The sequence below is a fragment of the Phyllobates terribilis genome, unplaced genomic scaffold (assembly GCF_046119375.1).
Source record: "Phyllobates terribilis strain yellow unplaced genomic scaffold, ASM4611937v1 Scaffold_11__3_contigs__length_659146591, whole genome shotgun sequence".
Taxonomy (NCBI): domain Eukaryota; kingdom Metazoa; phylum Chordata; class Amphibia; order Anura; family Dendrobatidae; genus Phyllobates; species Phyllobates terribilis.
In genome coordinates, this window is record NW_027362771.1 from 92,499,322 (window position 1) to 92,523,934 (window position 24,613).

Genomic DNA, 24,613 nt, shown 5'->3' on the forward strand with positions numbered 1-24,613 from the left:
ATAATTCAGCTTAAGGCTATGTTCACACGTTGCGTTTTTGCTGCAGCTAAAACCTGATCTCTTGGGAGTAAAAAAGCTGCAGATAAAAAGCAGGTTTTGTTGTCTTTTTTTACTGCTTGTCTTGCTGCATTTTTGCTGCATTTTTCAGAATCCCAAAGTTCAGCTTTGGTTTCACCATATAAGCATGAACAATGCAAGTTGTTAGGCCACCAATGCAAAACGTATGTGAAACCATAAAACATTTTTGGAAAAAAGGACAATTTGATCAAATTATTTAGTGGAAAAATATTTTTTATGTCTAAAAAATAGTGACTATTCTGAACAAAAAAAAAGTTCACGAGTTCATGAAAAAATACACAATTGCAAATGTAAAAAAGCGGGGGAGTTGAATTGGTCAGGCATAGTTTACCTAAAATATTGACAGTGCATTGAGTTGGTCAGGCATTGCTTACTTTCACACATTGGTAAGGCCATTGGATTGGTCAGGTATTGTTCAATTTCACACATTGGTAGGGCACTGTTTACTTTCACACATTGGTAGGGCATTCTTTGCTTTCACACATTGGTAGAGCATTGAGATGGTCATGCTTTGTTTACTTTAAAGAAGCACTCCCATCAGTGTTTTTATCCTCCGAATATATTGCAGTCATCATATTAAATAACACTGTGTACTTACAATTGCTCATTTTGCCTTTCTACCCAGGTAATCCTTCTCTTTTCTCTGCTCTATGTAGAAACAGGAAGTCTCTTGTCCCTGCAGAAATCATTCCCCTCTTCAACTCCTGGCCAAACTGCTCTACCCCTCCCCTCGTCATTGACTTTTACAGTGACTTATGACTCATACAGGGAAATTTGACCTCCTGTTTCTACAAAGAGCGTAGAAGGATTCAGCTAGTCAGTTTTTAATCATGTGATCCCATTGCCCTAACGGAAAAGAGAAGAATTTGCTGGCAAGAAAGGCAAAATGAGCAATTGTAAGTGCACAGTGCTATATAATATGATGATTGCAATGTATTAGGATAAACATTTTGATTGGAGTGCTTCTTTAACATATATCACTAATTTAATTAAACTGTACTAATCCTAACTGCCATTCTCAGGTGAGGACACCAAGACATTTTGGTTAAACTTGGGGAAAATCACAAAAATAAATGGCTTTCACATCTTGCTGTCCGTGCTTTTTTTCACAAAAAATGCAGCAAAAACTGATGGCAATGTTTTTTGCTGCGTTTTTGCACTTACTCATTGCTTTTTATAGGTGCAAAAATGCTGAAAGAATTGACATGCTGCAGTTTTTTTTAAAAAAGCAGCAGTTTTCCAATTTAATCAGGAAAAAGAAACAAGCGTGTGCATGAGATTTCTGATGTCTCATAGCTTTTGCTGGTACTGTAAAAAGCAGCTTTTAATTTGCATAAAAAATGCAGCAAAAACACTGTGTGAACATAGCCTAAAGGGGTATTCCATTTAGACTAATTTCAGATGAGTGCTTAAACTTTTGGACCAGTTAAGTCCACATATTGGTTTTATGTACTCGCCTGCAAAGCGAATGGGTACAAGATTTGCCTGCTATTACAGAAATCCGCTTATACGCACAGTCAGATGGGCTGCAGTTGGTCCGTGTGCTGTCCAGAGCAATTCATTGCATACACAGACAACACAGAGAACAGAAACAGTCATGTGAATGTAGCTGTTACTACTGTTAGCTCTCGTTCAGCTGTCCTTTTTTTGCAAACAAGAAAAAAGGGCAGTTTTTATGAATGTGCGGGATCCAATTTTCAGCCATTTCTAGTCCATGTTAATTTTTACTATCCGTGTGGCATCAATTTTTTACATATGCAAAAAAATTCCTAAACTTCTCTTACTCCTTAAAACAGACAGAAAGAGACAGCACTTAGATTACACATGGATGACATTTAGGTGTTGTCCACAAAAAGACACGGACAAGTGTAAGAAAACTCAGATGGAACACGTAAGGGTAAAATGAGGCCCTAGATCTGTTATTTATCCAATCTATTTATTTTCCAATTCTTCTCCCGCAGCAGAATTCATGGAGATCGATGCCTGGGAAAGTTAAATATTTGCATTTTATATGTTGTATTTCACTTTTGACTGTTTCAATTTAATCCTATGTATACTACCCTTATTCTTCTGTAGTTTTCATAAGTAAAATTGATTAAACTGAACCACATTTCAGAGACCACAGTTATCGGACTGTGTCGTATTTGTTTACACACTTGTTCTTTACTGTAGTATATACTGTAAGTACAATGTAAAGTATGTCTAGATAGGTTGCTGTATGAACATGTGTTTGCAAATAAAGTTATGGCCTCTGAGATCTGAGAACATTTTGAACACAAAATAATACTGTAGCTTTTGGGTTCAGTTAGATTAACATTTATAAAATCCCAAGAATCACTTTATTTGGATTTGTCAAGTATTATTATTAAAGTTACATGATTTTAAGGCAGAAAGAAGACTGGTCCATAGAGTTCAACCTATAATTTTGCATTTTGATGCAGAGAAAGGCAAAAATCCAATAAAGCAGATGCTAATTGCTTCATATTAGGGGAGAAATTCCTTTCCAACTCCACATACGGCAATCAGACTATCAATGTCCCATCACAGAATTGAGTACACATAACCTGTAATATTATATGCATCCCGACCTCCTTGTACTTTTGTAGTGAATCAACTTTTTACATAATATTTAGTTCAGCAGTTTTACAGTAAAGAATCACTTTCTGTGATGATTATTAAAGGGAATGTGTCGTGATTTTTATTTTTGCATTAATAATTATTGATTACATAACCTATTATTTTTAATACAGAATGAAATGTTGTGTTTTAACATTTTTATTGTTTATTATTTTTTTTCTGCAGCCACTAGGGGCTGCCATTTTTACTTGCTGATGTGTAAGTGTCTGAGCACAACACTTACGCTATGTGCCCACGATGCAGAAATGCTCTGGATTTTTCCTGAGCGTTTCTGCATCTCCCTGGCAGAAAAACCGCATGCGGATTATACATGCGGATTATACATGCGGATTGTACATGCGTTTTCCTGCCAGGGACAAGCGGATGTGAAGCGTTCTTCACTTGCATTTCTGCATGCGGGTTGACAAGCGCTTTCCAAGCGATTTTAGCATCACTTGGAAAGTGCTTGTCAACTTGGTCACACTATATAAATCCATGCAACCGGCATGGATTTATATACTGTGACTGAAAGAATGGTAAAAAATAAAAAAATAAATCTATACTTACCCTCTGATGGCCCGCGCAGTCTTGCTTCCCTCCGTTCTCCCTTGCCGGCAGCGGTACACTGAAGGACCTGCCGACGTCAGCATCGCGTGACCCGTCACATGACTATGATGTCAGCGCAGGTCCCTCAGTCCACCGCGATCTGCCGGCATGCGAGGAGTAGCGCACCGCAGGCTGCCAGAAGTACATATTTATTTTTTATTTCATTCTTTTTTTTTACAGTTTTCTATGGTACCCGGGTCCGGAGGAGAGTCTCCTCTCGTCTAGACCCGGGTACCATCCGCACATTAGAACGCATGGAATGCGCGTCTACATATACAGTGATGCGTAATCCATGCGGTCTAATGCAAGTCAATGGCGGGGAAGACGCAGCACTTCCGCAAAATAATTGGTAGTGCTGCGTTTTTTTCCGCAATGATAATCCGCAGTGGAAATTTCCGCAGCATGTGCACAGCACATGCGGATTATCATTGGGGAACATGGCAGACCTTCTACCATGCGTTTTTTAAGCGTTTCTGCAGCGTTTTTGCCGCTGCGGAAACGCTTAAAAAATGCATCGTGGGCACAGCATAAAACACCACAAATACGCTGCCCACTGAGCACGGAAGACTGCGGTCGGTGTCCGACCACATCCCCTACACTATGGCTGCCTACCAGCTGTGAACTGGGCATGCCCCCTAGGCTGTGTGATACTGCCCCCAGAGCCACATATATTATCCCATCATGTGTGATACAGCCACAGAACCGAGTATTTAATGCAATGATGTGATACAGCCCAAAAAGCTGCATATCTAATCACATCATGTGTGATACAGAATGAAGAGCCCTATATCTTATCCCGAAATGTGTGATACTGCCAGCAGAGTTGCGAATCTAAACCGATTGTGTGTCATACAGCACGCAGATTTGGATATCTAATCCCGTCATGTGTGAAACAGCCCGCAGAGCCACGTATCTAATTCTGTCATATGTGATACAGCCTGGAGAGACACATTTACTACAGTTGTAATGTGAGCTAGCAACACACTAGGTTTTCATGGCAAATTTCAAGCACTGTGCCCTCTAGTGTTTAACAGTGGAAAAGATCAAAAATTTTAAATTGTTTTTCAGATTTTATAACCATAAAATGTTAAGATTTTTATTTTAATTAAAACGTTAATACATTACATTTCTTCAATTGTTAAAAAACATTTTTTATGACTCATTCCCTTTAAACCTTCTTTCCTCTAGACCATACGTGTCAAACAAATCTGGCTTCAGGGTGGTTATATGTGGCCCTCGACACCAGAACCATCACCCCCATGTGGGGCCATTGTTCTGTATGGAGGTCTATGAGGGGCACATTATACTGTATGGATGACTATGTGGGGCCCATTATACTGTATGGTGAACTCTGTGGGGCCTATTATTCTGTATGGAGGTCTATGAGGGGCACATTATACTGTATGGATGACTATGTGGGGCCTATTATACTGTATGGTGAACTCTGTGGGGCCTATTATTCTGTATGGGGGACTATGGGGGCCCATTATTCTGGATGGAGGACTCTGTGGGCCCATTATTCTGTATGGAGGACTATGTGGGGCCATTATACTGTATGGAGGACTATGTGGGGCATTATACTGTATGGAGGACTATATGGGGCCCATTATTCTGCATAGAGGACTATGTGGGGTCCATTATTCTGTATGGAGGACTATGTGGGGCCCATTATACTGTATACTGGTTGGCCCCCAACTTTGTTCAAGTTTCTCATATTGGCCCTCTGTGTGTTTAAGTTTGACATCCCTGCTCTAGACGTAGAGGAATTACTCCTTGTGATCACCGCAAGCTGCTTAGGTGTAAAATGATAATTAGAAGATCTTTGTACTGTCCCTTCATATATTTGCACAATCAAATTAGATTGCCTAAACTTCCAGATTTCTTTCTGTCCCAATATGCAGGACAAATTATGAATCATCATTTAAAACCTGTTTCTCTACTTTTTCTGTGCCGGAGATTAACACTAGTCCAGCATGAGGGCAGATTTACACATGGGAGATATTTGTATTCTAAATATTTAAATGTGGTTGTTTTTGCACCATTTTTAAACACTCAATTCAGAGATATTGAAGAGTTGTAGCATTTTCTGCAAATTACCCCATGTAAACATACAATAAGTGAGACTGAGCTAGCAGTTCTAGACAGTTCCACTGAATGCAGGACACGTGGGAGAAATACCATACCATTGTTTTTTTTGGCAGTGATGAAACAATAGATTTTAGAAAAAACAACCATTTTTACACCAAGGGGCTTGTTAGTGATGCTGAGACCACATGGGCTGAATACACTGTTTTTCCTTTAGCTCCTGGAAAGATAACTGTTAAAAAATGGCCTGATTTTGGGGGATCCTGGCTCTCACTAAGGAGATGAAGCTGAAGGATGGAATAATACCGCCAGTGTTCCATGGTAAAAAAAATAGTGTGCAAAATAGTATTCAAGAAGGAATAAGTCTTATAATATGACTGAAGATATAGTCCTGCTGATCGTTATTGGCACCCATGAAGTTTAAGTACATAATGTGGAATATCTCCTGAAAATGAATCATGTGAAACAGGTTTTTTTTTGTATGGAGCACTCGTGTTAAATTAGCAAATCATGAACAATAATTTAAAACAAAAAAAAAGAGAAAAATAGAAAAACCTAAAGCTTGCTGTGTCACTGGTATTGTCACCCTTTACATTAATTTAGTATGGAAACACATTTTGACTCGCCTGTGGTAAATCACAAGAGGTTCACCTGTGATTAATTGTTGGTGCCCATGTGACATGAATAAGCCAATGAATGATGACTTCAATGTTTTAAAAAGCCACATGGTAGGCCCTGTTCCTTTGTCACAACGGTGAAGACAAAGGAGCTGTCTGAGGACATCAGAACTTCTATTATTAGCAAACACAAGACTTCCAAAGGGTATAAGGCCATCTCCAAAGACCTTGGTATCCCAGCTTCAACAGTGCGCAATGTTTTTAAGAAGTTTGCCAAGCATGGAACCGTCAAAAACCTACCTGGGCGTGGGGGAAAGAGGAAAATTGACAAGAGATGTCTTCGAAGGTTGGTGCGAGTGGTGGAAAAAACACCACGTCAAACATCCAGTAAGGCCAACCTGGAACCGTCTGGGGCCATGGTTTCAACAAGTACCATGTGCTGCACACTAAACCAAGAGAGCTTTATGGGCAAAGGCCAAGGAAGAACCATTGCTGAAGAAAAGACATAAAAAAGAACGACAGATTTTTGCCAAAGAGTACCTTGACAAACTACAATCCTTCAGGGAAAATGTTCTGTGGACAGATGAAACAAAAATAGATCTTTTTGGCAATGCAAAGCAACAGTTTGTTTACAGACGATGCAATGAAGCTTATAAGGAAAAGAACACCTTACCAACAGGTAAGCATGGTGGAGGATCCATAATGCTGTGGGGTTGCTTTGCTGTGAGACTGGAGACCTTGGCTATATCACATGAATCATGAAATCAGAGAATTAACAAGAGATTTTAGAGCGAAATGTCCTACACAGTGTAACAAAACTTGGTTTGAGTCGAAGATCATGTGTCTTCCAGCAAGACAATGACCCAAAGAACAAATCCAAAAGTACACAGGAATGGTTGAAAAAGAAAAAATGGACTGTTTTAAAATGACCAGCAATAAGTTTTGACCTCAATCCCATTGAAAATCTTTGGGGTGAGCTGAAATCTGCCATTGGGAAAAAGAACCCTGCAAACATTCAAGAGCTTGAACAAACTGCAAAGGAAGAGTGGGAGAAAATTCCAGTTGAGAAGTGCAAAAAGCTTATAGATGGCTACAAGAAATGTTTGGAGTCTGTCAGCAATGCCAAAGGGTGTGCAACCAAGTATTAATTAGGGGTGCCTTTATTGCTTCACGTGCTGTTTATTCTGTTTCTTCTTTCAAATTGCAACATGGAAGTTGAAAAACAATATTTTATTGTTGTATTATTTTGGACCACTAATTAAAAAATCCTGAGGATATAACTTTGGTACATTTCCAAAGATATTGTACAGTCTATGAAAAAAATGAAGGAGTGCCAAAAATGGTGAGGAGCACTATATCACCTTCTGGTTCGGCTCATATCCCTAGCCATGTTGTAGGGCTCATTAAAAGGGTTGGGTATTGACTTACAGGATAGCTACCAACAATAAAAGGCACTAGAGTGACAGTGTTTGTCCTTCTAGAGGATAAATAATTTGCATACCCAATCATACAGCATAGGACAGGGTTTAAAGGGGTTGTCCAGTCTAAAATGACAAGTCATCATTCACTCTGTGACTGCAGACCTGTGAATCCTCCCAGTGCACGCACTGCACGCTGTGAGGATTCTCCGGTGTCAGCATTGGGAACTGCGGTCACGTGACCGCAAGTATGTGATATAGATATTCCCATCCAGAATCCAACTAGACTGTTTCAGCCTAGTGCAATACACTTGAATTTAGCATGCCAGAAGCTGTCTAGTTGGATTATGGCCAGGAGTATCTATATCACATACTTGCGGTCATGTGACCGGTGTTCCTGGTACTGACACCGGAGAATCTTCACAGCATGCATTGAGTGCACTGGGAGAATTCACAAGTCTACAGTAACATAGAGTGTCATGTAACATAGACTTGTCGGTTTAGACTGGACAACCCTTTTGAATACATGGAATATATGCAGAACAATCATAAGTAAAACAGACTTTTTCTAAAGTGTGATCTTCTAAAAATTGTTTTTTTTTATCAATGGACTGCTATACTGTCTTAAAGGCAGGAGTTTAATAAGAAGAAATGTAAAGCACAAAACAAACACTTCCCTGTTTGGGAGAATCAATCATGACCATTTGCGTATCGACTAATATTGTCAGCATGCTGACCATGTGGGGTCTCTGGGCACACGGACTACACACTGACCACATATACGCTTGTCAGAATTCATCCTTTCGCTCGTTTTTTAAATTTATGGCTTAAATTAGAATACATGTAGAGGTAGAGGATCCAGCGATGTAGGCTGTGAGTCTGGTTGTAATAAAATATAGCTTTTATTGAGTAATTTAAAAAGCAAATCCAATCCACTTATTAGCACACATTGGCATAGATGTACATTAGGTATAAGTGATAGGACCTACGCGTTTAGACTCATGGTCTAACTTCCTAGTCAATGGCTTAAATTAAACCTAGAGAGTCTAGGTCACACATGTTAAACTCTGGCCCGCGGGCCAAATCTGGCCCGCAGGGTGATTATATTTGGCCCGCAACACTAGAACTGACATCACTATGTGGAGTTCATTATTCTGTGTGGGGCCCATTATTCTGTATTTAGGACTATGTGGTGCCCATTATTCTGTATAGAGAACTATGAGGGACCCACTATACTGTATGGAGGACTATGTGAGTCCATTATTCTGTATGGAGGCCTGTGTGGCCCATTATACTGTATGGAGGACTATGTGGGCCCATTATTCTGTATGGAGGGCTATGTGGGCCCATTATTCTGTATGGAGGACTATGTGGGGCCCATTATACTGTATGGAGGGCTATGTGGGGCCCATTATTCTGTATGGAGGACTGTGTGTGGCCCATTATACTGTATGGAGGACTATGTGAGTCCATTATTCTGTATGGAGGCCTGTGTGGCCCATTATACTGTATGGAGGACTATGTGGGGTTCATTATTCTGTATGGAGGGCTATGTGGGGCCCATTATACTGTATGGAGGCCTGTGTGGGGCCCATTATACTGTATGGAGGCTTGTGTGGCCCATTATTCTGTATGAAGGGCTACGTGGGCCCATCATTCTGTATGGAGGCCTGTGTGGGGCCCATTATTCTGCATTGAGGACTATGTGGGGCCCATTATACTGTATACTGGTTGGCCTGCAACTTTGTCCAAGTTTTTCATTTTGGCCCTCTGTGTGTTTTGAGTTTGACATGACTGGTCTAGGTATTTGCTTCTCCATTTGAGAACAATATAAATCTAAGGCTTGATCACTCGCTAGACTTTATGCTGTAGTTTTGATAAAATGGTACTGCAATAATGAACTCCTGTTATTTAGCTATTTAGTCCTCCATATTGATGAGCTCCTGCTATTCCCCCACCCCACCATTGAATGGGAGCTTTCTGCCTATTCACAGTCTAGGTGGTAAGCTGTCAATCAATGGTGTGGGTGGGCCTAGACTGAGGTCTTTGTTTAGTTACCCAGCAGATAAAGCAGTGATACTATCACACCTACAGCATTAAGCGACCCAGTGCAGGAATCAGAGTCTCTGTCCCTTTAGAATACTGCCCCGAGACTGAGAAGCATAAACCTGGCGACAGATTGCCTTTCATTTTGAGAAGGAAGAATGTGTATGGGAAGAATAAGAATGGAAGAGGATGGAGATAAAATAGAAGCCTACAGGGAAAACAAGTTATGTGTGTGTTTAAACCTGAAAATAAGTAGGAATACTGCGTTATTGAAATTATTGCTTGTATTTAATCTTGCTCTTTTACCTTTAGTGTCTATGTTTAGTAGGTTTTCCAACTTTTTTTTCAGAAACATCGCTGCAGGTTTTAAAGGGAATCAGTCAGCAGGTTTTTGCTATGTAATTTGAAAGCAGCAGGAGGTAGAGACAGAGACCCTGATTCCAGCGATATATATTGCTTATTTTACTGGGTGCAGCAGTTGTGATAGAATCACAATTCTGTCTGCTGGAGTTCTAGCAGAGCTCAGAATGTTGAGCCCTGTATAACCTCGCCCACATCACAGCTTTTGTGTACAATGTAAATTGACAGAGAGCTGCTAATCAGTGGTGGAGGCATGTTTGGACTAGGAGGCACAAAGCAGCTTGTCCTCTACTGATAATCTTCTGCTGATGGTTAAATGAGTCTTTAGGTGAAAAGAAGTTATCACCTACCCATAGGATATTAAATAATTGAGGCCTGCACCAATCGGCAGAATGGGAAACTTTGACCTCTGTTAGAATGCTATACTGAGGCTCTGTATGGCATGTGATTTTTTTTTACGCACCCATACACGTGAATGGGCATCTCATCCCATTTACACAAGAAACTAGTGCATGCTGCAATTTTTTTTACACGCAGATTCAGTCAATAAAAAATATCGCTGACCCATTAAATAACATTGGTACGAGTGCTGTCCATTTTTTTCAGGGACAGCACTCGTACCAAAAATGCTGCCTAGTGATGACCCGCAAACAGAGTTAAAAGTGCCCTGTTCTGACAACCAATACATTATCATCTATCCCGTGAATAAGCAATAGCTTGTCTCCAGAGAACTTCTTTATGGCCACATTCACACGATCAGTATTTGATCAGTATTTTACATCAGTATTTGTAAGCCAAAACCAGGTGATAAATCCAGAAGTGGTGACGTGTTTCTATTAAACTTTTCCTCTGATTGTTCCACTCCTGGTTTTGGCTTACGATTACAAATACTGATGTAAAATACTGACCAAATGCTGAATGCGTGCACGTGGCTTAATATTGGTAATGTTCTACAAGCAGTTCATGCTGTAAAGAATTAGTTTGTGAAAAGATTTAGTTTATTCCATAGTTTTCTGATTTCTCTATTTTGTTTTACAGGTCTGAAGACAGACTTTCTATAAGTAGCAAACAGTCTTACAGAGTACAAGTCAACCTAAATCACAGTAAAAGGAACTCTCTTAATTCACCTGGCTATTTATCATCAAGCAACAATGTCTCATCAGAGAACCATTCTTACAATGACAGGTTAAACCTCTCAAATTTGACAAACCATGGGAACTCACAAGCCATTAAAAGCCAGTTAGAGAGTATTTTCTCTTCCGCGAGCAGCTCATCTCATCGGTAAGGTTCTTGAGAACTTTTTAGAACACCTTTTGTGCATGAAAGTCCATTATGACTTGCCCAAACAGACAAATTAATGATATGTGAACTCTATTTAAAGGGTTTCTTCTGGAATAGAAAAATAAAATCTAATCATAAATATATTCCTTAATATTTTTAATTAGCAATTCACATTTGTGTTGTTTAGGGAGGTAATGTATCAAAATGTCCGCCACCTTGTTACACTGAGAGAAACCTGTCCTAGAATGTTACTAGGAGAGGTGTCTATGAGATTGTGCAGTAGGAAGCTTATATGCTGTGATCTGGAGATAACCTATACCATGTACTTCAGAAATATGGGTAAACAGCTGAGTGACTAACCTTGGCACCTGTAGTATTTCCAGTATTAAATCAGAAAGTCAGGGTGGACAGCAGTGTAAGCAGCCTCTTCTTACCTCAGCACCCGTAGTATCTCCAGTATTTATTCAGAAAGGGTGGACAGCAGTGTGAGCAGCCTCTTCTTACATTAGCAACTGTAGTATTTCCAGTATTAATACAGAAAGGGTGGACAGCTGTGTGAGCAGCCTCTTCTTACCTCAGCACCTGTAGTATCTCAAGTATTAATTCAGAAAGGGTGGACAGCTGTGTGAGTAGCCTCTTCTTACCTCAGCACCTGTAGTATCTCCAGTATTAATTCAGAAAGGGTGGACAGCTGTGTGAGCAGCCTCTTCTTACCTCAGCACCTGTAGTATCTCCAGTATTAATTCAGAAAGGGTGGACAGCTGTGCGAGCAGCCTCTTCTTACCTAAGCACCTGTAGTATCTCCAGTATTAATTCAGAAAGGGTGGACAGCAGTGTGAGCAGCCTCTTCTTACCTCAGCACCCCTGGTATCTCCAGTATTAGATCAGAAAGACAGATTGGATGGCAGAGTAATCATCCTTTCCTTACCTCAGCACCCATAGTATCTCAAATATTAGATCAGGTAGACGGGGTGGACAGCTGTGTGAGCAGCCTCTTCTTACCTGAGTATCCCTTATATCTCTAGTGTTAGATCAGATAGACACGGTGGAAAGCAGTATGAGCAGTCTCTTTTTACCTCAGCAGACCAGGTATCTCCAGTGTTAGATCAGAAAGACATGTTGGACAGCAATGTAAACTAATTTTTACTTGCTACAGTTTGGAAGATTTCTGTAGAGAGAAGTTTGTTTTGTGATTAACTTTTTTCTGTCATTTGTGATCAAGCTAGCAAAAAAAATGAATTTTGCTTGTAAAACGGAACTGAAGAACCCAGTGCTGTTCTTGTGATCAGGATATTATCTATGTGTTACGTTATGTGATCTTTGTACTATGGAAGTATGCAGACAGCACACTCAACATTTCTAAGATCTCCTTTTTTCTTAAGTGGTGACCATCAAGCATGTGAGTGCACAATATGTATAAGAACCGATACCAGTGGAACCAAGGTCCAGAATGTTCTGTATTTTGGATACATGAGCTGCTAAACAGTTTAAAGGATTGGATCTAAATATTCAGTCAATGGGTCCAAGTGGGATTTAAAGTTCTTGGGCAATCATGAGGGTCAGAAAAAATGGAAATCTAGCAGCTACACGGGGTTGAAGGGGCAATCGTGGCTGGCAGCAGGGCTGACCTGGATACAAGCAGTTGGGGCTTGGGGCAGGTGGGCCGAAACTCAGGGAGTGATGCATTGTAATTGGGTCAGATTCCCCTATCTGTGTTCTTAAATGGTGTTTGAATAAAAATGGCAAAAGCCGCAAAATCTTTGACATAAAGAATGCACAAGTGTGGTTATTTACTTATTTGCTCATCGTTTTAGGAAATATCGTTAGCAAGTGAACTTCTAAAAGTTCATAACTGATAACATTAAAATAATAAAATAGAGGAAAGGTGGAGTCTGTTTAGGGATGACTTAAGAACCTTGTGATGTTACATGCCTGCTGCTGCATCAACAAACTTGTTGTTGCCCACAATGACAGATCTATGATCTGCTTTGTTCTTTCTAAAGAGTTAGACTAATCAGGAACTAGAATTGTTTAGGTGTTCAAAAATTTAGGAACAAGAAAGATTTTGTTTTATGGTGGTAATAACAATGGACATTGGGTTGCAAAAGCATTCCTGCTGTGTAAGCACAACCTATTGCACTCTGCAGATATAACTCAGTAGAAACATACAGTAGTTTCCTGTTTCATACATTTAATAGAATGCATACATTGTTATTTATTTATGCAAACAAATCGCTTCCATAGACATAATAGGAAAAGTACATCTAATGACTGGAATCTAAAAGTAATTGTAAAATCCAGCGATCATTTCCGTTTAAAAAATGCAAAAACTTTGTTATGTTATGCTGAAAACATCATGAGTTTAGTACAAAAATATTTCCGTCATAACCAAAGCCTCCCCATTAATCACAGAGGGGCACATTTACTTAGAGAGGTATTCTTAATTGTCTCTTGAGCATCTCAGAGCTATTCAGTCTAATAACAGTCTCCTTACTTCCTAGTTCCTGGCATGGAAACCAGCTGTACACTATTAAAGATAAAAGCTCTCATAGCAGGAGAATAACAGCAGATAGAAAAAGCAAGTCAAACTTGCTTATTTTCTTGCTGTCTAATTAACTAAAACAATTTAACAACACGAAAATACCCTTTTGAAGAAGCACTACCATCAAAGTTTATATCCTCTTAATAAATTGCAATCACCATATTATATTACACTTTCTACCCAGTTAATTTTTCTCTTTGCTCTGTGTAGAAACAGGGAGTCTCTTTTCTCTGCAAGAGTTATCCTCCTCTTCAACTACTGACCCAGCTGCTTCGCTCCTTCCTCTACCAGGGACTTTGCAGTGATGACTCATGCAAGGAAAAATTGACCTCCTGTTTCTATCTAGCACTTAGAAGGATTCAGCTACAAACTCAGTAGCAAAATGATTTTTAGCCAAAAATACATGAATTTAGAGAAAATAAATTCACCAGAAGGTGTCCATATTCTTTCCCAAAGTCCTCTTGGTGATCTAGCAAAGTGAGAATCCAAAATTCTTCTCTGTTGTTTACATTGTAGCCCCGGGTCATCAAGGAGTTTTCAACTTTTTGCAACTTTTAGCTTTTCTTGCCAGTCCTGGTGAGCTCTGCCAAAGTGGCTGGGGTTTGGAAGGTGTGGGGTGAAGACCAGCCATCAAATTTATCATAATTTGCCCCACAAAAGTGGCATAAATTGTGCCAGATATATTCTAGCCCCTTCCTGGAGAAACATTTCTGGCAGAGATTGTTGTAAAGTTTTCCAAATTTATTAAGATGCATGCAAAACGGGGGTTTAAGGGGACTATTTCTTTAATCTGCACCTCTAATCTCTGCTTCCATATGATTTACTCACTTTTCCCATACCAATGACAAGAAAACGATCAAGGTTACCCAATGTTTATTCAGAAAATGTCAATAAAGTGCAGACATATTATATGCCTATTAAATGTTGTCCAGTGCAATTTCTAAGTTGTCTTGGGGTATGTGCACACATTTAGTATTTGCAGTAGATTTTTCTGCACCAAAATCCAGAGTTCTGGCAAGAAAAACAATGCGTAAAATACACATTAGTTTTTGATGCGTTTTTTTCCTGTGTTTTTTTTCCATTCATATGAATGGGTGAAAAACACTGCAAAAATGCTGAAAGAATTGACATGCTGCAGATTTGTAAAAAAACAAACAAAACAAAAATGCTTTGATGGGTCAAATGCAGAAGAAAAACTATGCAGTAGGTGCATGAGGTTTCAGAAATCTTTCACTTTTTACTCTTAAAAAAAAATGCAGCAAATGCGCAGCATGTGAACAAGCCCTTACAGGGCAGGAATAGAAGGGAAATTGCCCTTTTTGCATTGGTAGTATACACTATATGAGAGTAAAGACAATTTATAAATGATTTGTTTAAATATTATTACTGTATATAAATGGTTGAACTTAATCTTCTGTAATATTCGGCCACGTAGGATCAACTCATTTAAAATGTACTTATCCATTCATACAAAGAATGGATGATAGCATTGGTCTTGCTACAGCATCCACCATAAGTTATTACTGCTAGTCTAATATGTCCAGGATATGTCTTAATTCTCATGCTCTGTAAATTGCCATCCACTTAAAGGGAACCTGTCACATTGGATAACGCAATTAACCTGCAGATATAGGGTTAATTTGCAGATTAGTACCATTATGAAGGTGTCCAGCTGCCGTGCTGAAAGTGCAGCACCCGGGAGAAAATTAACTTTATTCCTACCGGGAGCCAAAAGTAATGACAAGCGAGAGACTGACAGCCGGCTCTGCAGTGCATCAGTACAGAGCCGACGCTCAGTGTTTTCTTTTCTACTTTTAATTGGTTTTGTTACGGGTCCGGGTGGTGGAACCTCTGTGCCGAGGTGCAAGGAGGGACCCAGAGGGGCGTGACTAAGTATCCACCCGAACCGACCCTGGTCGTACGGCAGCTAACGACACCGTGACCAGGGAGGATCCGGGCAGAGGGACCAGGTGCTACTCTGGGGACGACCTTGTAAGAGAGCAGGTGGCTCCCACGGGTCAGAGGGCTGGGACTGACCGGTATGGTGGATGGACACGGCAAGCAGGCGGAAGTCTCTGGTAGCTGACAGGAGGTCACAGTTCGAGAAAGCCGGGCAAGTAGCAGTCTATAGGTTTACCAGGAAGGTGGTCCCAGCAAGTGACGGCAGGGTCTCCAGGCAGGCTGGCAGAAAGCAAGCAGGTGCTCCCAGGTGAGCGGGCTGACGGACACAGCAGGTAACAGGCAGGTAACTGGTGGACGCTCCCAGGTGAGCGGTCTGACAGACGGGGCAGGCGGATGCTCCCAGGTGAGCAGGCAGATAGCCAAGGCAGGTAACAGGCAGGTAACAGGTGAGCGCTCCAGGTGAGCAGGCTGGCTGGCTCGGCAGGTAACGGACGAATAACAGGCTGGCAGGCAGGACGAGAAGTCAGGCTAGCAGCGGAACCTGAGGGCTGAAGCACAAGTAAGACACAGTGCAAACAACTTTGCTCGGGCACCTCCATTTTGGGGGAGGTGCATTAAATGTGGGATGTCCTCTGGCCATTGGCCGGGGACTCTTTAGGAAGACGCGCGCTGTCCCTTTAAGAGGGGGGGGGGAGTGCGCGCGCTCTAAGCACTCTGCTGGAGGAGGAACGCGCGCCGGCCACAGCAGGGAACGGAGCGCAGGGAGAAGCCACGCCAGGAGCTGGGGGGCGGGAGAGACGGTGTCCCTGTCTGACATGGGGCAGGGACGCCGCTGCGCCGACAGGGACAGGAGCGCTGGAGGGACCCACGCGAGGAGCGCGGAGGTGAGAGGGACGGCGTCCCTGCCTAGCAGAGGGCAGGGATGCCGATGCTACAGTACCCCCCCCCCTTACGCCCCCTCCTCTTTAGGCCAGAAAGAAATTTATCAAGGATGAGCGGGGCATGGATGCTCTCCCGAGGCTCCCACGTTCTCTCCTCAGGACCAAACCCCTTCCAATCCACTAGAAAAAAGGTCTTTCCTCTTACCCTCTTGGTGGCCAGAATGCTCTCTACCTCAAACTCGTCTTCAGCGGAAACCAGGGCAGGAGGCGTACCTGAAGACTTGGAAAAGAGTTAAGTACCACGGGTTTGAGGAGAGATACATGGAAGGAGTTGGGGATCCGCAAGTTGGCTGGGAGTTTCAATTTATAGGCCACCGGGTTGATTTGCTTGATAACTTCCAGTGGGCCGATGAACCGGGGCCCTAACTTGTAGGAAGGAATCTTGAGCCGGACAAATTTGGACGAGAGCCAGACCTTATCTCCAGGACGGAATTGAGGCGGATCCAGACGTCTCTTGTCAGCCTGTCTCTTCATCCGCTCGGAGGACAGAAGAAGTGCGGATCTGGTACTCTCCCAAATGGTGGAGAATTCGCTAACAAGAGATTCCGCGGCCGGGTTGTCCACCGAGGCGGAGACGGCAAACGGGATCCGGGGATGTTGGCCGTAGACTGTAAAAAACGGGGATTTGGAAGAGGATTCGCTCTCTTGATTATTGTAGGAGAATTCGGCCCACGGTAAAAAATCCACCCAATCGGAATGGTGGGCATTAACAAAGTGCCGGAGGTAACTGGTTAAGATTTGGTTGATCCGCTCTACTTGACCATTGGACTGTGGGTGATAAGCAGAAGAGAAGTCCAAGGTGACCCCCAGCAGTTTACACGTGGCTCTTCAGAAGCGAGAGGTGAACTGAACCCCTCGATCGGACACGATGTGGAGAGGAAGACCATGGAGACGGAAAATATGATGAATAAAGTCCTTAGCCAACTCAGATGCAGACGGAAGACCCGGCAGGGGAATGAAGTGAGTCATTTTAGAGAAGCGATCAGCGACCACCCAAATGACCGTACAACCAGCAGAGACAGGGAGATCCGTTATAAAGTCCATGGCGATGTGTTGCCACGGGGCAGCAGGTACGGGAAGAGGCAGAAGGCGGCCGGCTGGCAGATGTCTAGGAACCTTGTTGCGGGCGCAGGACGCACAGGCTGAGACAAAGTCTATTACCTCCTTACGCAAGGAAGGCCACCAGTAATGCCGGGCAATAAGCTGGAGGGTCTTCTTTTGTCCAGCATGGCCGGCTAGCTTTGACGAATGTCCCCAGTGCAGAACCTTCTCTCGATCTGGTACTGTCACGAACGTCTTACCAGGTGGAAGATGATTCAGATCCAAGGGAGCCACTTGCATTAGCTTGGCGGGGTCGATGATGTGCTTAGGCTCCTCCTCTAGATCGGAGAACAGAAAGGATCGGGACAAGGCATCGGCTTTGATATTTTTGTCTGCTGGGCGGAAATGAAGAATGAAATCAAAGCGGGCGAAGAACAAGGCCCACCGGGCCTGGCGCGGGTTAAGTCTTTGGGCACTCTGGAGGTAAGCCAAGTTTTTGCGGTCCGTATAAATTATTACCCGGTGAAGAGCCCCCTCGAGCAGGTAACGCCACTCCTCCAGTGCCAATTTAATGGCTAACAATTCTCGGTCTCCTATAGAATAATTGCGCTCAGACGAGGAGAAGAGTTTGGAGAAGAAGCCGCAGGTTACCATTCTCCCGGATGGCGACTTTCGGGTGAGCACCGCTCCGGCTCCTGAGGAGGAAGCATCTACTTCTAAGAAGAATTGTTTGTTGCAGTCCGGACGGTGCAGCACAGAAGCGGAGGAGAAAGCTTGTTTCAAAGAAAGGAAGGCCTCTTCAGCCTCGGGCGGCCATTCTTTGGGACTAGTGCCCTTACGGGTGAGCGCGGAGATAGGGGCAGTCCGGGAAGAGAAGTGCGGAATGAAGAGGCGGTAGTAATTGGCGAAGCCCAGGAACCGCTGAATAGCCTTCAACCCCTCCGGTCGGGGTCACTTCAGGATGGCAGAAAGTTTCTCAGGATCCATTCGTAGGCCGGTCTGGGAGATGACGTAGCCCAGAAATGGAAGCGAGGACTGCTCAAAGAGGCACTTCTCAAATTTTGCATAGAGGTGGTTCTGCCTGAGCCTGAGCAGGACCTGACGAACGTCTCTCCGGTGTGTGGGAAGATCCGGAGAGAAGATCAAGATGTCATCTAGGTACACCACCACGCAGGAGTAGAGAAGGTCACGGAAGATGTCATTGACCAACTCTTGAAAGACGGCAGGAGCATTACAGAGGCCGAAGGGCATTACGAGATATTCATAGTGGCCATCCCGGGTGTTGAATGCCTTCTTCCATTCATCCCCCTGGCGGATACGGACCAAGCTATACACCCCACGGAGATCCAGCTTGGTGAAGATTCTGGCACCCCTCAGACGGTCAAATAATTCAGGAATGAGCGGAAGGGGGTATTTATTCTTCACCGTGATCTGGTTAAGACCTCTATAGTCTATACAGGGACGGAGTGAGCCATCCTTCTTTTTAATGAAGAAGAAGCCTGCTCCCGCCGGGGAGGTAGATTTCCGGATAAATCCCCGGGCCAGATTTTCCTCGATATATTCAGACATGGCCCGGGTCTCGGCAGCAGAAAACGGGTAAATACGCCCACGGGGTGGAGTAGCGCCGGGGACCAGGTCGATTGGGCAATCGTATGGTCTCTGGGGAGGTAATGTCTCTGCTTCTTTCTTGTTGAAAACATCAGCATAAGACCAATAAGGAGCCGGTAGGCCGAGTAGATTGGCTGGAGTAGGAGAAGGACGAGCAGGACGAACAGGAACTAAATAAGTCTTATGACAGTCCTGCCCCCAGCGAAGGACCTCTCCGGTCTGCCAATTCAGCACGGGTGCATGTCTCTGGAGCCAAGGAAGGCCTAACAAAAGGGCGTGAGAGAGTCCAGGTAGAACATGGAAGAAGATCCTCTCAGAGTGCCGCATTCCCACCTGCAGCGTCATGGGTTCGGTGATGAGTTGGATGGTTAGTGGTAAGAGCCCTCCATCCACGGAGACGACAGATAAGGGTGCAGCCAAAGGTTTAATGGGAATGCGGTATTTCTCTACCAGGGACTGGGAAATGAGGTTTCCAGCAGCTCCAGAATCGAGTTGAGCTAGTTCAGAGTAGCGGTTCTCCCCGCAGATGATAGAGACCGACAGCATTAGAGATGGAGGGGGTTTACTTTTGTCTAGGACGACCTCTCCGAGCGATCCTAGACACTGGCGTTTCCCGGCCTCTCCGGGCAGGAACGGATCCGGTGCTCCTTACTGCCACAGTAGAAACAGTTCCCCTTGGTACGGCGTGACTCTTGCCGGGTTTTGACCATCTTGGTCTGGTCGAGCTGCATGGGCTCTGGCGAGTGCTCCCGGGGAGTTACAGAGGAAGAGACGGGTCTCTGGAAAGTGGGAGCAAGACGGGGTGACCTCTTTGGTACGCTCCTGGAACCGAATGTCAATCCGGGTGGCAAGTGTTACTAAGTCATCCAGGGAGGTAGGAATGTCCCGACCGGCGAGTTCATCTTTAATCCGGCCGGATAGGCCTTCCCAGAAGACGGACACTAGGGCCTCGTTATCCCAGGCAAGCTCGGAAGCAAGGGTACGGAACCGTATGGCATATTGGCCCAAGGTGAGACTCCCCTGGCGGAGGCGTAGCAGAGAGGAGGCAGATGAGGTCTTTCGCCCTGGTTCGTCGAAGACTTTCCGGAAAGCCGTGAGAAAGGCTGGCAGGTTGGACACCAGGGGGTCTCCTCTCTCCCATAGGGGATTTAGCCAAGCCAGTGCCTCCCCAGTGAGATGGGACATAATGAATGCCACTTTGGCCCGGTCGGAGATAAACTGGTGAGCCAAGAGTTCAAAGTGCAGGGTGCACTGGTTTATGAAGCCCCAAGCTTGAGCGGGGTCGCCTCCGAAACGAGGAGGTGCAGAAAGCCGGGGTCTGGGACAGGATGCCATGGTATTGGTGGGCAGCGGCGCTGCCGGGATGCGAGTCGTGACACTAGCGGTGGTTGCTGGTGGAGCAGTCAGTGTGTCCAGGCGGGAGTTGACATTTCGCAGGTGGTTCAGGATGGACTCCTGCTGGGATCTCTGATGGGAGACTTCATGGTATAGGTCAGAGAGCGAGGGAGCTTGGGTGCCACCAGGTTCCATGGCCCGAGCAAACTGTTACGGGTCCGGGTGGTGGAACCTCTGTGCCGAGGTGCAAGGAGGGACCCAGAGGGGCGTGACTAAGTATCCACCCGAACCGACCCTGGTTGTACGGCAGCTAACGACACCGTGACCAGGGAGGATCCGGGCAGAGGGACCAGGTGCTACTCTGGGGACGACCTTGTAAGAGAGCAGGTGGCTCCCACGGGTCAGAGGGCTGGGACTGACCGGTAAGGTGGATGGACACGGCAAGCAGGCGGAAGTCTCTGGTAGCTGACAGGAGGTCACAGTTCGAGAAAGCAGGGCAAGTAGCAGTCTATAGGTTTACCAGGAAGGTGGTCACAGCAAGTGACGGCAGGGTCTCCAGGCAGGCTGGCAGAAAGCAAGCAGGTGCTCCCAGGTGAGCGGGCTGACGGACACAGCAGGTAACAGGCAGGTAACTGGTGGACGCTCCCAGGTGAGCAGGCAGACAGACGAGACAGGTAACAGGCAGGTAACTGGTGGACGCTCCCAGGTGAGCGATCTGACAGACGAGACAGGTAACAGGCAGGTAACTGGTGGACGCTCCCAGGTGAGCGGTCTGACAGACAGGGCAGGCGGATGCTCCCAGGTGAGCGGGCCAATAGCCAAGGAAGGTAACAGGCAGGTAACAGGTGTGCGCTTCCGGTGAGCAGACTGGCAGGCTCGGCAGGTAACGGACAAATAACGGGCTGGCAGGCAGGACGAGAAGTCAGGCTAGCAGCGGAACCTGAGGGCTGAAGCACAAGTAAGACACAGTGCAAACAACTTTGCTCGGGCACCTCCATTTTGGAGGAGGTGCCTTAAATGTGGGAAGTCCTCTGGCCATTGGCCGGGGACTCTTTAAGAAGACGCGCGCTGTCCCTTTAAGAGGGGGGGAGTGCGCGCGCGCCATAAGCACTCTGCTGGAGGAGGAACGCGCGACGGCCACAGCAGGGAACGGAGCGCAGGGAGAAGCCGCGCCAGGAGCCGGGGGGCGGGAGAGACGGTGTCCCTGTCTGACATGGGGCAGGGACGCCGCTGCGCCGACAGAGACAGGAGCGCTGGAGGGACCCACGCGAGGAGCGCGGAGATGAGAGGGACGGCGTCCCTGCCTAGCAGAGGGCAGGGACGCCGATGCTACAGGTTTAACAACTTTTTAGCTGGAAAAGTTGCACGTTTAGCAAAATGTTACAAAAAATGCGAAAAAACCTGATGTACATAAAATCAGTCCAGAGTTGTGCCAAATATTGCTAGTGCTTAGAAAAAGTCGCATTTGATGAATCAGTCTAAAACTTCTGGAAAAGCCACATAGATGTAAAAATAAGAAAACTGATTAAACCACAAAAGACAACTTGAAAAAAGGTGCAAATTGATGGCAAAATCAAAAAGTCACTAATTGAGAGATTTTAATGCCAAACAACTGCTGGAAATGCAATGATGTATCAGGCCCACTGACTATGTATATGTACAGTGGCGACCAAAAGTTTAGCATTTTTTTTAAAGTGTGTTTACTTCTGTCTGGTTGTTCTGATGCCATTTTCCTGGTGATGAATTGAAAGTGCATGAAGTTGTCATCCAAGAACTTAATTTTACCAAAATGCTTCTGAATATAGGTATAGTCATTTAATTAAAGAAAACTGAGTGCCAAAAGTTTTGCATACACTATTTATTGATCACAACATAGAGAGTAATTCTTTGCTTACAATGCCATAACTTAGTATTTTGTAGCATAACCTCTTGCTTTAATTACTGCACTACACTGACAAGACATTGAAGCCACTAGGGTATTCAAGACATCTTGAGGGATCTTGCTCCATTCGATTTGCAAATCTGCAAGCAATTCATCTTTATTGCTATGGGTACGGGCCCCAACTTGTCTCCCTAACTCATCCCAAAGGTGCTCTATATGGTATAAATCAGGTGATTGGCTTGGCCATTGCAACAGGCGAATATTTTTCTTTGCTAACCAATTTTTGACTAAATTGGATGTGCGCTTAGGATCATTGTCTTGCTGGAATTTCCACCCCCTGCCTACTTTGGTTTTACCATGTGGCAGCATTGGCAGATGCAGAAAAGCAGCCCCAAACTATGGCACTGCCACCACCATGTTTCACTGTAGGTGTTTGGTACCTTACATCATTACATTTTCCATTTGGGCGGTATATATAGTGCTTGCCATCACTACCAAACAGATTGAACTTGGATTCATCCGACCACAACACCTTAGACCAATCTGTCTCTTTCCATTGGCTGTGTTCTTTGGCAAACTCAAGTCGGACCTTCCGATTCTTTGCAGAGATGAAAGGCTTCTTGACTGGATCTCGTGCATTCAACCCTACTGCTCTTAGGCGTCGTACCACAGTTTGGTGACTCACTTTGACTCCATATTCTTTGTTCATTTTGTGTGAAATCTGAACAGCACTTTTATAGACATCAGATATTGACTTTTTCTTAATAATGTGATCAACTCTGGAGGAAGTTTTCCGATGTCGTCCACTTCTAGGTTTGTCAGATGTTTCATAATCTTCTTTTTCTTTCTTTAATATATGTGACACTTGACTCTGAGAACAGTTGAATTCCATAGCGACCTCTTTTTGGCTTTTGCCGGACTTCACTCTCAGAATAATAAGCTTCCTGACACCTGGTGATAAATTTGGCTTTGTCTTTGCCATGTTTTAACCTAAAAACACACATTAAAAAAATGTAGGCAAAATTCTACTACCCATGACAAAATATGCAAAACATTTGGCCCAGCAAATGTTGAAAACTAACACATAAAGGGATGAAACAATGTCAAACACAATTTTCTTCCTTATAGCTGACAACCATTTGCTTCCGGTTTACTAAAATCACCAGGAAAATGGCATCACAACAACCAGACAGAAGAAATCACACTTTAAAAAAATGCTACATTTTTGGTCGCCACTGTATGTAATATCAATAAAAAACTTTAAAACAAAAAGGTTTCTAGCAATACCTCTAGAATAATACTTTCTACAACCATTCTTTACATTCACAGGCCTCCTGCCCTTTCACTTAGCTCACAGTCAAGTACTGAAAGGAGCTTTGATGATTCCTCGTCCTCAATCCAGACCTCGGACGGACTGGAATCAGCATCTGATGACGATAGTGTAAATGAAGCGAATACATTTACTGAACAGCAAAATGATGATTCTGTATTTGTGACTGATGCTGACACTCATGAGACATCGAGTTGTCTGGATATGTGGTAAGTCTCATGCTTGAAAATTTGCATTAAAAGTAGTATGGTATTTGCATGTTCTTCACATTACACTCCCAGTTGTGAACCAGCTAATACAGAATATGACAATTATATCCACTTATACAATGCACCTAGCTATAATAGAAATGTTGGAACTACGTCTATAATCTCAGAGGATAAGAAGATGATTTCTAAGACGATTTGGTACAGGACAGTATTGGCCTTGGAGTTAAAGGGTATCTGTCAGCAGGTTTTTCTATGTACTCTGAGAGCAACGGTGTGTAGGGGCTGAGATCCTGATTCCAGTGATTTGTCACTTGGTAGTCTACATGCTGTCATTTTGATACAATCACAGTTTTCTCTGCTGCAGATCTAGCAGTGCTCAGAATGCTGAGCCCTGTATAACACCATCCACATCACTGATTAGCAGCTTCCTGTGTACGCTGTACATTGACAGTAAGCTGCTAATCAGTAGTGGGGACACCTAGTCCTGTATTAATAATCTCCTGCTGATAAACACTGATTATATTGAATCAACAGCACAAGCAGCTCAGTACGTAACATATCGTTGGAATCAGACTCCGTCCTTACATCATGCAGATCTAGGATTACATGACAAAAAACTGCTTATAGATTCCCTTTAAAGGTAATCTGTCAGCACAAAATGACAGTTCAAACCAAGCACAAGCGTTTGGTGCACACTGTGGCCCAACCGCTCAGAG

General features: G+C 43.9%; 1 protein-coding gene across 1 annotated transcript in view; it reads left to right on the forward strand.

Annotated features, from left to right (window-relative positions):
* The window catches only part of ARHGEF37 (Rho guanine nucleotide exchange factor 37), a 180,592-nt gene that overhangs the window by 87,707 nt on the left and 68,272 nt on the right, over positions 1–24,613 (forward strand). Inside the window, exons 2-3 of the mRNA XM_073651340.1 lie at positions 10,865–11,107; positions 23,688–23,897. Of these exons, the coding sequence (XP_073507441.1) occupies positions 10,865–11,107; positions 23,688–23,897 (453 nt within the window). The remainder of the gene's footprint in view (positions 1–10,864; positions 11,108–23,687; positions 23,898–24,613) is intronic.